The sequence below is a fragment of the Saccostrea cucullata genome, unplaced genomic scaffold (genome assembly GCF_032062105.1).
Source record: "Saccostrea cucullata isolate Sc308-1 unplaced genomic scaffold, CSIRO_AGI_Scuc_v1 ctg512, whole genome shotgun sequence".
Classification (NCBI taxonomy): Eukaryota; Metazoa; Mollusca; class Bivalvia; order Ostreida; family Ostreidae; genus Saccostrea; species Saccostrea cuccullata.
The window spans coordinates 437,981-452,218 of NW_026935905.1; the positions used below are offsets into that span (position 1 = coordinate 437,981).

At 31.9% G+C, this 14,238-nt stretch overlaps 1 protein-coding gene across 2 annotated transcripts in view; it reads right to left on the reverse strand.

The window, feature by feature from the left end:
- LOC134244193 (uncharacterized) overlaps positions 1-11,309 on the reverse strand; it is a 32,540-nt gene extending 21,231 nt beyond the window's left edge. Inside the window, exons 1-3 of one of the 2 annotated variants that reach the window (XM_062726462.1) lie at positions 10,974-11,309; positions 10,643-10,861; positions 10,415-10,553 (exon numbers count right to left, since the gene is read on the reverse strand). In XM_062726462.1, coding sequence (XP_062582446.1) covers positions 10,415-10,553; positions 10,643-10,861; positions 10,974-11,309 — 694 coding nt within the window. Of the gene's footprint in view, positions 1-384; positions 848-10,414; positions 10,554-10,642; positions 10,862-10,973 lie in introns of those variants that run through there. The other variant, XM_062726463.1, reaches the window with a different exon arrangement.
- Between the last annotated feature and the right edge of the window lie 2,929 nt (positions 11,310-14,238).

The window sequence follows — 14,238 nt, forward strand, 5'->3', positions numbered from 1 at the left end:
GACATTAAAAGAAACAAAAATATTTTAAAATAAGGCATCGTTTTGTTCATGGTAAATTTTAATTCTGGTATAGGTTGCTTATTTATTTTCGTATAAGGGCAACTAAATGCTTAGATTTAGTACACATAATATGCTTCCGTTCGAATTTGATGAATCTACCACCTTATTCCTCATTCTCAGAAATCTCTTAAATAGAATATTTAATAGACTTAAATTATAAGCTATATCAAAAGTAGATAAAATAAGAAAATGAACTTCTAAAACATACAATTCATCTGGAATGTTTATACGTTGAAAGATATGTTAAAATTTTAGTGGTCACTTTAATTATGATAAGCACATATTTCAGCATATATTTATCATTATAATTTTTGCAATTCTTACCTGATTTATTAATTGGTTCCTGTGTGGAATATTGAGAAAGTACAAGAACTATTCCAAACACAACCAAAACAGTCCAAATCGGCTTCATGTTTCGCCAAAATTGCTTTTGTCACTTCACAGTTGTTAGAAGGAACACAGGGTTAAATTTCAGACTCGCATCCCCAGGTCTCCTATTCCGGACAGTAGACGCCAGTGATATGCCGCAATGATAAATAAATGTCTGAGCGGAATCCAGGAATGTGGTAGAAAATAGTGATACTTGGAGGTAGGAAAGTCTGTCCAGATCGATGGGAACGTTCACGTACGATACCAGCTAACCATCCGCGGATCCCGGCGAAGAGAGAGCTGGTTTCACGTTAGTCAGAGCTTCTATCGATCTCTTGGAGAACTGAAATATTTTTTATTCTTCGTTTTGGTCCCAGCGATACAGTTCAGATTGGCAATACTCGAAAGACCCGATCGATGAAGTTTGACTCACTGCATTAATTATGGAGATGTGATAACAGCATTGACCTAAACCAAATGGGATAGGTTTTTCTGCTATTCTGCAGATTTAAGCACTTCCATTTTTTATTCTTATTGGCATAAGCCAGGTTCCTTGGCAATAAAATATGTATTGAATTTCTATTATATTTTTAAAAATATGTACCCCAAAAATGATACATGTACATGCAGTTTTGTAACGGGAATTAATTGCCTACACTAGCTTTCCCTACATAGGTCCAAGGTAGTTATTTTAAACTGTTAATTCCGATGAAAATTGTTGACTAACACTGTCCTCACTCTTGAGGTCATGTTTTTTTTCGAAATTGATCCACACATCATACGGATGCTTAGGTGATACTGTGATTATTATGACCTTGCTGTTCTTGAGAGGTGCTTTTTCTGCATATTTGAATAATCTAATAAATAAGCTTAAATTTAACCCCTCCTCAACCTTAGGACCAAGTAGAGAAATGCTCTATTAACTTGGGATTTTATATATAATCGAAAGAGGCATACAAGTCTTTAAAAAATACAAATTTTATTTTATTCCTATCTATTGTAAAATTTTGATCCCTTATTTTGGCCCTATCATACTCTTGGGGCTACAATTTAAACAAAATTGAGTTTTTAATCTAACCTGAGGATACTTCCTGTAAATGTAAGATTGCGTTCACAGTCGAAGCTTTATCTATGCACCACCATTAAGAACGATTTTCTAGCCTTGGTCCAGTGTAGGGAATGCTAGTGTATGCAATTAAATACCGGTATGTAACCGAGTTCTGTAAATCGTGATAGCTGGCTGAGTGCTCTTCGTATTTAATACTATTATCTGCTATAATAATTGTAGCAAACGGACCCCCGGAAATTCCAGAGGTGAGATCAGGTGCCTAAGAGAAACAAGCATCCCCTGTTGACCGATAACACCCGGCATGAGTCCTATATATTGATCAGGTAGACGTATTTATGACACCTTGAAACAAAGCGTGGCGTTTCACTTGTTATGATAAGGTAAAATTGATAATTTAAAAAGAAATAAATGTGAAATATATGGAGAGAACAGTATTCAAGCTCAAAAGTCGATTAAACAATACAAAATTGGAGTATAGCAAGCACGGATCTTCTAAACATTAGAGGTGGGATTAGGTTTCGCGGAGGATTGAACTTCCCCGCCTACCGGTCAGACCCGCCGAGTGCTCCTTGTCATGATGGGAAAATAATAAAAAAAAATCTGTTGCCAATGGGTAAATAATGTCCTTACAATTAGAAGGAAAAACTTCAGTCAGCATTTAACTCGATGAAAAATATTATTTGCTGACCATGTCACTTTATCGAACGAACATAGAACGTACGAAATGATAGCTTTAAAAAATACTGCTGATATTCTGGTTTCATCAAATCGTTTGTCAATAATTTACCTCGTTTGTTTTAAATAATTGTGCATACTAGAGCATGCTTTTGTGTATCGAATCAACTGAAAGATATAAACCCCATATGCAGGTGATGAAGGTATATTGCTGCATAAGTAAGGGGGGTTGACGATTAGAAACTTAAAGCCATCATGTTTATCATGTAGCTTAGTTGTTAGATGTTAGATATCCAAATATGAATCAGATGCGTCAGACTACGAAAGCCCAGAGGGCTCATTCGAGATTCAAGTTTCGAAATACGAGAATCGAGATTCGAAATTCGAGTTTCGAAATTCAAGATCCAAACTAACCAATCAAAAGCGGGTTCAGCTTTTGATTATTTCCCTTTGTTAAGTTTTTACTGTCAAGAAATCGTTGAATATATTTATAACAAGTGGATCATTTGCTAAAATAATAATGCAAGAAAAAATGTTTTATGTATTAAAACGAAATAAAAATAAAATTTGGATTACATTTTGAAAAATACATATATAATATTTTTTTCTAATTTAACAAAATAGTAAATACGTATATATGGAATATTATATGGTCTTATCGTTGACTTGCGTAGCAAGTAGGTCAACTAATTTTATTAAATCAGATCACTGCTGATGGAGAATGTTGCATTTGATTATAATTAGATATGAAATTTAATGAGTCGTAAACTGCACAAATATTTAAGGGTATATATTCCATTACATTTATAAAGGGTACACTTGTGCAGTGAGACTTGACTGCTGAATCGAACTGTAGCGTTATATAAGGTTTGATAAGAGTATATTTTAGTCTTTGGCCATAAAGCTATGGTCAGAGACTAAAATATAACACCATTACGCTATATAGTTCTGCATCTAATTTAGACTCATCTACTTTCATCTTGAATCTCGAATGAGCCTTCTGGGCTTTCGTATCAGACTCTATGGTATCTTTAAATTCAAGCTCACCGGGGTATATCGTATCCATATAAGAATAGAAATAACCTTTTTTAATTGATAATACGTCGTTGTCAATTTATCTAAATGTCGAGTTGAAGATCAAAGCAAGTGTTTTCTTCTTTTCGCGTATAAGTATCTTAACAAATTCTGCTTCATATGAAAACAAAAAATAGGTCTGCTTACATACGTAGACATTTTCTTTTCAGAATGATTATTCCTAAATTATGACTAAATAAAGATTAAACCCTGTGCAAAATGGCAAAATTACTTTTCAATGAAATGTTTAAACTTAACACAATATTTCTAATTTCAATTAATCAGTGGATCACTAAATCTAATTTTCAAAAACTCAAATCGAAATGAGCTTCTATGAACATCTCTGTGAAAAATATTCATTCAGTTGTTCAAAGCCAAACTTGATTACTTTAGCCTTTGATAAAAATAAAAACAAGAGTTTGTTTTGTCCTTTTTAATTCAGATTTTATCGTAATATTTGAGTGCAAAAAAAATAGACAATTAAATTAAGACCTGATCAAATAATCTACATTTATTAAATTATCATTAAGGTACTCAACACGAAATTTCCACATGATTTTGTTTCTAATCAAAGTATAAACACATTGAATCTTTATTCTACAAATGGAAACAACTCGTAATACACTTTGAGTAAATACTTCTCCCATCCATAATTATGAAAAAATATAGTAAATAAATAAAGCATTTAACGGCAGTCTGAATTTCATGTCTGAATAGGAGAGGAACCTTTTTGGCATTGTTACTAACTTTCCTCGTTGAAGGTAAACGATGATTTGCATGGCATTTCTGTAAATATGTCCTTCGCAGTAACAGTGAGTTCGGTACTTCCAAAACAAAACTGGACTATAATTGGTTGTTGCTGAATAGTAATGCATGGGAGTTCAACTCTCATACTACCTAAAAGGAAGCAGCCGTCGTCATCAATGTACCGCACAGTCGTCTTAGAGGAGGAATAAAAAGAAAATTCGACAGCGCTTTGAAAAGCACAGGCAGTGAAATATGTCTCTGTTATTATTTGATCAATTTCAACTTCACTTCCCGCAGATATTATGGTATGAAAGACATCTTTACATCTGTCAACTCCGGCCAACTGCACTAATCTCTCTCGTGGATGAATCCCTCGCTCGAATTCCGGTGTAATTTTCGTCCCGTAAGTATGGCGAAGAATTCTAGATTTGATTACTTTTGGGTTGTGGCCAAAAATCACAGCACCTTTTAAAACGGCCAACCCTGCTTCTTCGGGGACGATTAGTTGAATGCTAGGTATGGCTTCGGCAACGGCATTTTGAAATATTTTTGATTCTGCACACCCCCCAACCAACAGTACCTTTGTAATGCATTTTGCATTTTCATTTTTCATGATTTCATTAATATGCATAACTAACTCTTTTATGGCAGGTTTGAAAAAATTCTTCATGATATTTGAATGAATGTTAATTTTGTCTTTCTGGAGGACAACAGTTTCCGCATAAGATGACTTTTGAAACATATCCTTGAGTGTCATATTGTGAACTCTTTCGCAAAGGTCATTCACTGTAGCATATGGAATTGACAATCGAGTCCATCCATCAGAATCTGGCCTCATAAGCCTTTTAGCGGATTCAAAAACTCTAAAAATATCAAGATATTCGTTGACATCGTGTTTAGCAAGCTTTTTCATTACTTTGTTTCCCAAGATTTCAGTCAGCATTTTATTATACTCTGCATCCACCGCCGTTCCTCCACATGCACCACCTGTTGCTGCGTGGAGCTCTCTTAATCGACCATCACCCAGATTTTCATGAACAGTGATGTCAGCAGTCCCGCCTGCAATGATATCAAATTAAAGTAAGATACTTTGATACTCAAACACGAGTCCCTGGTTCGTTTTATTTTTGATGAGGTTGAGAAATAAAGTGTTGGTGGAGTGGTAGTGTGTTTGTTTCAAAGTAGGAAAACTAATATTTAATAAAGTAACAAATATCAAGTTCTTGAAAAGGGGTTTCCAAAAACTAAAAGATAAATACATTTATTATATGATTGAATAATTTCCATCTCTCTGATTGGCTGAGATCCAACTATGTTAGAAAAATACTACGTTGTATTGACCTGCACGTGACGTTCCAGGTCAATACAAGGATTTATTTCCTCTACATTGATCTAAAAATAGATCAGGAAATTCTAAATTGATACAAATTGTTTTGGAAAGCTATTTAAACGACTATGACTTTTTTCATGTGAACAAAACATAAGCGAATATATATATTTTCGGGTGATGGTGGTAAGAGTGGGGATGCAGGGACAATCCTCCAACACTTCTACTGAACAACAATTTTTACTTTTTGGCAGTCAGTTTTCCCTGATATTACTCCTTCCTTTGAAAATCTATCCTATAAAAAAGACTGACATATTTTTTTCATGGCAACTAAAATTGATAAAAAAAAAACTTCAAATTGATACGACTGGTAAGGCTTATTTTCATTTTAATTCTGCTTCTCTTTTGTATTTGGATAGGACTGAATTAATTGCAAACAAGTAATGAGCTTTATCATTTTATCAGTGAATCATATAATAAAACAATTATTGCTGTTTTTTCGGTTAATACAATGATTTAGCCATCTTCGAAGTACAATATTCACCTCGCCCTCCGGGCTCGGTGAATATTGTACTCCTCAGATGGCTAAATCATTGTATTCACCTCAAAAACAACAATAATTGTATAGTATATCTATTCTTCAAATTTTTTTAAAAACATATTTTCGCCCTAAGGGGTATCTAAGACTGTTAACTAAATGTAATATTTACAATGTTACAATTAATTGACTGTTTTTTAAATGCTGATGCTTATTTTGTTTATGCTGATGCCTATTTCTGTAACAGAATTAGTTCCTTGCACTGTAAAATATGTTAACATTTTAATTTATGTGGCCTTAAACTCATCATTAAGATATATCGATGATGAACTATCACTTCACAATATAGATATTGATATAGATATAGATATACGTCGATATTCAATAATATCTCGGTGAGCTTGAAATAAATGATACCACAGAGTCTGACACATCTGTTTCATATTTGGATATTTTTCTTGAAAAAGACGTTAATGGTAATCTAACACCAAGGTCTTTGCTAACTGTGATGACTTTAACTTTTCAATAGTCAACTTCCCTTACTTATGCAGCAATATACCTTCATCACTTGCATACGGAGTTTATATCTCTCAGTTGATTCGATACGCAAGAGCATGCTCTACGTATGTGCAATTTCTTAAAGCCGCTTGGTCCGATTCTAATCACTAAAAAAATATATTCGTTTTTCTTCTTGAAAAATAATTGTCCATAAATTATTTTAACTTTTGTCAAATTATATCCCCAAAGTCTTTTTCTTTTTAAAGATATCAAAATTCAAAAGTTAACAAAATAATTTTTGTTAGGTCACACAAAAAATAATCCTTTGTTTACATTGCGTGAAATCACCTTCGAAAAATTAAATTTATCGCTTACATGTATAACTCATGAAGAACAAACCCGAGCATTTTTTCCGCAACAAAGTGTACACACTAGCCCTCTAAAAAATCTTTAAAAATATCTTATTTTCCTTTATTCTGTAAATATGCATATTAAAATAAAAATTACTAGGGCTTATATTCAGTTAATTTCTTAATTTTTAAATGATATATCATGACTTAGGATATTACTAAGGCTAATGCTAGTTCAGATCACGCAAAAGAAGGTCGCCTTTCGGAAGGCCCTCTATTTTTTTCATTTTAGTTCGGGCTCGTGATGCAACAACAACAGAGTTAACACTAAGCGGTGCACCAGTTAATAAGCGCAGATTTTTGTGTGTGTAAAATGTTTATACTCGAGTAATAAAGCAATATTCAGCAACTCTTTTTATTGTCATGTTACTTGTCGATTCCGCGTAATCTATCTTCATGATCTTATCCTATATAAAAATGAAAAAATCCCTCTTGCAGGTACATGTATACGTATGCTTTTCAGTGATGATATACATGTATTTAACAAAAGGACTATATTTGTATTAAATATAAAAAAAAATCACCACCAACATCAAAACATTTCCGTAGAAATTGAAATTACGAAATAAAATTTTCTACTTACCTGAATGCGAGAAGTGTAAATTACAAAGATGATGGACTTTGATGACTGAATTAATATTGTACACATTTAAAATGAGATGGCTCTTGCAACAACGACTTATTTATCTCACAACGCAAGAGATAATGTCTTTCTATACTAAGAGTGTTTTAGATGTAAGTATGAAAACCTTGTAATGTATTCATATTGCTCAGTTGGCTAAAAACGGCTGTAAATAATACTTTCAGTTTAAGATATAGGAAAAGTCAAATTTTATATTTCCTCTCAATTTGAGCTCCTAAAGATTCTAAATACTTAATAATAGTAGTGGGAGAAAGACTTACAGTGTAAAGCTAAATTCTGAACTGTAGGAGTTAAATATAATTTACTTGTATTTCACATGTTTCACTATACAGATGAAATGAAGTGTATTCTAAAATGTATATTAGGAGCAAATAATGACTTAATTATATATTATCTATGTAGTGACATACTTTTATTGTTTAAGATAATATGTGCCTGTTTCGGATGAAGCGGCTTTAAACGAAGTAAATCACTGACAGACAAGTTGATGAAAAAAATATCAGCAGTCCCGTTTAAAGTTATCATTTTGTAAGTTTTATAGTCGATACACTGACCTTGTCAGCAAATACAATTTTTTATTGAGTCAAATGCTGACTGACATTTTCATATTGATTGTTAGTCTATTATTAACATCCTGAATTAACGACGGATTTTTCTGTTATTTCCTGTTCATGACAAGGAGCCCACGGCGGGTATGACCGGTCGGCAGGGGAAAGTCATTCCTCCATGGTATATACCTCTGATGTTTTGGACATTTGTGTTTGCTCTGTTTCTATTTTGTATTGTTTGATGGACTTTTGAGCTTGAGTACCGTTCGTTATCTCCATATATTTCATAGACTTTCCTTTATATGTCAATTCGATATTTTACAGTGACTTTAAAATGAAAGATACAAATCTGACAGGAATTTACCCTCATCACTTGCATACGGGTTTTATGTATCACATTTGATTAGATACCCAAGATCATGCTCTACCTACAAACACTTTTTGTGGAAGTTATTGATAAACCAGTCGTTAAAACATTCCACAAGTTCCCAATCATGACCTGATCCAGATTTATATATAATTTATATGAAAATATAAAGGAAATACATAAAAAATGTTCTAAGAAAGATAATACTAACAGAAAATAGAGTAGACAATAAGGTTTATACACAGTCTAAGAAATGGAATTCTAAACAGATATGAATATGAAATGTAGGGATAACAAATATTATCAACCTAAAAAGTTTCCACTCATGAATGACGTCTACTAAATCTAAAAAAAATAAAACAAAAGTAGTTTTAATAAAGATATAAATAAAAAATGAAAATAAGAAAACCTCGATAACATGCGTGTCTCCTGTTACAAATATCAACCATCAACAACAAATGGAAATTTGATTTATTTTTTTTAATAATGACGGAAGTTAAGACATCAAAATATCAATATATTTTATTTTAAAGCAGCAGAGATAGGACATAGAGGTTCATCAAGATTTATTTTTCTTCCATTCTAACGACTGAAATTCTGAATAAAATCTATGATTTTATTTTTTCAGTTTAACTCATCGCATTGTAAAAAGGATGATAAATACTGTAGATTGGCAAATAACCGCGACGGTTTTAATTTCGTTATGTTCGCGATTCATCATTTTTCTGCGAAAATAAACCAATCGTGAATGCTATCATAAGCTATTAAAACCGTTTAAATGATAGTAAGAAATTTTCTTATAGCATGAAATTAAAACCATCTCGATTGGAACTTTTTTAGAAATCATGAAATTTTAACACCGTGGAATTAAAACGACTTACAGTAGATCGTAGCGAGCCCATATAATGTTTTTGAATAAGTTTTTATTCAATCTAAGGGTATCATCTTTAACTTTAACGACGTTCGATCCTGATATTCAAAGTCTTAAACTTTTTTGGCCAAGTATATTTTTAGTTTTTACATACAAAGCTTAATGAAAATTCAAATCAAAAATGGGGCTCAATATGCTTCTTTTGGCGCTACAGTACATATAATATGACTTTTTGCACTGAAATTTGTGTCTTAATTAAAATTTAAATCTTTTCCTTCCAATATTTTATCCAATTAAAGCACGAAACAAAATAAACTCTTAGTCTGTTTAAAAAAGACACTTTAAAATTGTGACTAAGAAAAAGTTTCACATTGCTTCACATAACCAATTATTTGGCCTTTCTGCACTACATGTAATAAAATGTAATATTTCTGGCATTAAAAATTTGATAAGCATGAAAATTATTTTAAAGTCTTAACCTTTTTCTGATTTTAAGCAAATAGTTCAAAGTTACCTTGAATATTTAGAAAAGAACATCAAAAGTAGGGGTGCATGATGTGAATTTTCAGATATTACTAAAAAAGTGTCAATTTAATGTAAAATTGGCTCAATTTTTTTCCAGGATTAAAGGGTATATTTACTATATTTGTCAAACTTTGTTGAAAGAATTCATAAGAAATAATTTAATAGATATTTCAGAACCAGCATTACACATTTCACTGCAACAAAACCCCCCAGCTTTGTGTGCACCGAGCATGGAAAAATAGGGATCTAAAATTAACAGTACTGTTATAATTCAAAAGGAGAAAAATTGATCATTTTCTTCTAAAAAACCTTCCACCACAAAATATAGTTCCTAGCTTAATTCGACTTGAATGGAATTTAATCGGAGTTTTTTCATTAAATGTAGTTCAATTTGCATTGTAGAATCCAGATTTGATGTTAAAACTTAAAAATGATGCAGGATTTTTTAAATATAGGACAGGACCAAAATACGCTCAAAATGTCAGGATCAAACGTTAAAACAAAACCAGAGGTACTGTGAGTTCACTTAGAGATACCCTGGCAAAGGTCATGTTTTGTTATGGGGAACCCTAAATATGTGACCGATCTAAATAAGATAGGAGGTGCACAATGGCGGTATGTAACAAAGATTATGTAAAACTTCATTAAATTTCAGAAGTGTTTTGTACTTACTTTATCAACTCTTCAACTTACCTCCTATATCTATTATCATATATTTGGTCCCTCTTTCGGACAAATGTCCAGAGTTTCTATGGTCTGGAAGATGTTGGCAGTATATAGATGCTGCCTCTGGCTCCAGAGCAATAGACAACAGTTCACCAGGTATCCCAGCCTCAAATTGTTAAATGATTAATAAATACGGAAAGAGTTTTAACGTAAAGGTTTGCAAAATAACAAAGAAGAACAATGCAAACTACTTACAAGTTCTGCGCATTTACGCATGAATTTCTTTGCAGAGTCGCTCCATATAGCAGGGACCGTTAGCACCCATCGAATTTCACTTGTTGTAATATCAATCCCCTGCAATGATAGTCGGTCCATCAGATGGTCCTTTAAAGCTTTAATGGATTTTGTGAACACATCTTTTGCTGGCCATGGTTTACCGGAAATATCAGGAATTGGGGTATCTTCTTTTAAGAGCTACAAATAACGTCGTGTATCATTTATAATTTTTTATAACAAAAATGTAAATTTATTTTTACTTCAAGAAAACACTGGTTTATCAAGAAGAAGAATTTTTACGACTACTTACATCTCGGTTGTGGTGTTTCATTTTAAATCTAGAGAAGAACAAATAATTGTCGCTGTCTCCTTCCATCACCAAACTACCATGTTTGTTTTCTGCTTCGTAACCAAAAGAAACAAATTCGCCTTCAGAGTCCAGAAGAAGAGAGGTGGGAGTCTTCATAGATGCCAAGGAACTCCCTCCAGCATTCCAGGCCTGATTGGCGTGGATCTTAAGGGGACTTTCCCTGTATTCAGATCTAGAGCTAAAGGCATACCCTGAATACGTCGTCCCAAAATCCAGAGCAGCCACAAAAAGATAGTCGTCAGATCGTATCCGATTATTTGAGTTATAAGTATCCATTCTTTCTTACCAGAAAACAAACTTGATTAAGGTTTCGTCAAAGGTCAACATATTCAAAAATTTATTTTTACAATAGCCCCAAAACTATATGAGGTATAAATTTAAACCTTTTACAGTTTATCAATTTTTCATTGATTAACAGATAGAAAGTTTCACTTGGTAATATATATACTTGGAAAAAATAGTAATTGAGAAAAATTCTTCTTAAAAATGCATATATTTTTCAAAAAATGCAACTAATTAATTCTGTGCTCTTAGTGAAAACCATTATTGCAGAAATAAAATATGTTTATCAATGAAGGGCAAGTTGGACTTAGATAGTCTCTGGAAAGTTATTTTCCCTGTTTATTTTGTCCAAATGTTAAGACTTGAAAGTGAAAGTACATTGCATATGGCGGGTTCTAAAGGGGTCTTGTCTTTATACATGTCATGCTTTCAATAACAGCCTTTCAGAGACCATTCACATCCAACTTGCCCTTCAATGATAAACATATATTATTTCTGCAATGATGGTTTTCACAAAAAGGACAGAATAAAGTTGGTGCATTTTTTTTAAATATGCACATTTTCTGATACAATTTTTCTCCAAAAAAATCTTTTTAAAAATATTTGTTATCAAATGATACTTTCTGTCTATTAATCAATGAAATATTCATAAACTGTAAACGTTTTGACTTTATACCAAATATAGTTTTGGAGCTATTGCAAAAATAATTTTTTAGACATGTTGACCTTTGACGAAACCTTAAAGTCAATGTAAGTGTCAGAAATATTTCTCTTAAATGAGCAAAAACTTAAATGAAAAATTTGACATATTGATTGAAACTAAAATGGGTTATTGTGTAGATTTAGATTACAATAAATGCAGTGCTTACGTGTCCTCTTCAGAAGTAGGGTAAGATAAATATAAGTATCCAATCGCAACTTCTCGGGCCTTTCCGACTATAGCGGAAAAACGACCTCGAATGTATATGGTAGACGCCATGACAACCCTCCCTTTTTATGATCTTTGAAATAAATGCATATCTGTGGAATATGGAATTTATTTTTATTCAATGTCATGATATTACCTAAAATATACCATAGAAGGGACTTCTAACTAAATCCTATACTTGAATAAACAGGAAATGTATAAATTTTTAACATCCGGTGATGTTAATACATAAGAGGTTGTTTTTCCGACCTCTGACGGAAAGACCCGAGATGATTCGATTGTATAACTATCTTCAACCTTTTCTTAAAATAACCAGATACTACTGATAAGCCATTCTTTGTAAAGAAAACGAAAGTAAAAAAAATAAATATAGTATATTACATATACATTGTTAATCACATTTTTGAAAAACATTGAAAAAAAAAACAGAAATTGCACCTGTCATCCTACATATAAAAACCAATAACTTTATAGGTAAACATTCACAAAAAAGTTTATATTTTACTAAATTGAAGCTCACGAATCCGTGAAATCCTAGCTGGCGGCAGCGCATAGTAATTTTTTTTTACCTTTGTTGCTGTAAAAGTATTTCATAATTTGTGATGATTTCATTATTTTATCCCGAAGGACACATAATAATTTCTTCAAAACAGATAAGGTAAAAGGTATTTCAAATTTAATTATTTAATTAAACAATACAGAAGAACAAACATCGTTGTCAAAATTTGATTAGAAAAAAAATTAAAGTGTCTGTCGTTCTTTAAATGTTTATATATGACGGCATGAAATATTTTTTACCCTTACATGTCAAACTTCCGCCAGAGTTTGTACCAAAACAAAAAAGTGCGGAGACGTAGAGGACTATGGGTAGTATGCCTTACATGTACCAATATGGATGGGTTAATGAAAAAAAGTAATTGTGAGTAAATGTAATTAACAACGTTTACTGTCGGTACCATACAACTTATTTATGCCTCGTGTGTCCTTTTCTTTCAAACACGACCATCATTGAAATGAATCTTGATTCATCAGTCCAAAGTTCCACTGACAATCTTTGACACTGCAATCTGTTGTTCATATAGCAGACTACACAGGACCCTATCCTCTTGCAAGAGTCGGTCCATCTTCGCGAAAAACATCATTTTGAATCACATTATGTAAATAATTATGATTCACAACATTTGCTTATTACTTTATATTCTGTATTTTCTTTTATTTTTATTGATTGTCTTTTATATTTTTAAAATCGGGCGACTGACACGAGATGGCAGACAAGATTTTAATACCAACAATCAAAGAATAACAGTAGTTTGAAGAACATTTTAGTAAAATCAAAAGATTTAATTCTATAAAAAAGAAAACATTTTTCTCTGGGGAATTATATTTTTTAAACCATAATTTAAGTGTATGTGTATTCATTCTATCATTTACATACATGTAATCATGACAAAAAATCTTGAAATTTTCTTCATTTCAAAGCATTCCGATTAACATGTTTATGGAAAAGCATCTTGGGCTAAAAATGTTTCAATTAATGCACACATTAATTGGGGAAAATGAGTATATTAATACACATCATTGAATATTTATCAAAATGAAAGTTATGAAAAGATCCTTATACCTCAGAATTAGTTTGGTAAAAAATAGAACAAATTGTTTATATCAATGAAATTTTCATTTCAACGTGAAGAAAAAAAATATATTACAAATTACCCAAATGCCAATAAAATGTTATTGAAAATTTCATATTCATATTTCAATTTATTTCTTCGAAGCTTTATCCATGTTCGATTCAAAATCAGCACTTCTCCATGATCCGGAGGTGGTGTGGGCATTACAATGTGTAGTCTTCGATGGATGTTACATTTAAAACGATTATTTATAACAATAACAAAAGAAATTTGAAAATAAAAAGTAATAATATTGAACATAATTAAATTCAAATTAATGAATTCAAATTACCAACAAAATCAAATGAATACTAGTATATAAAGT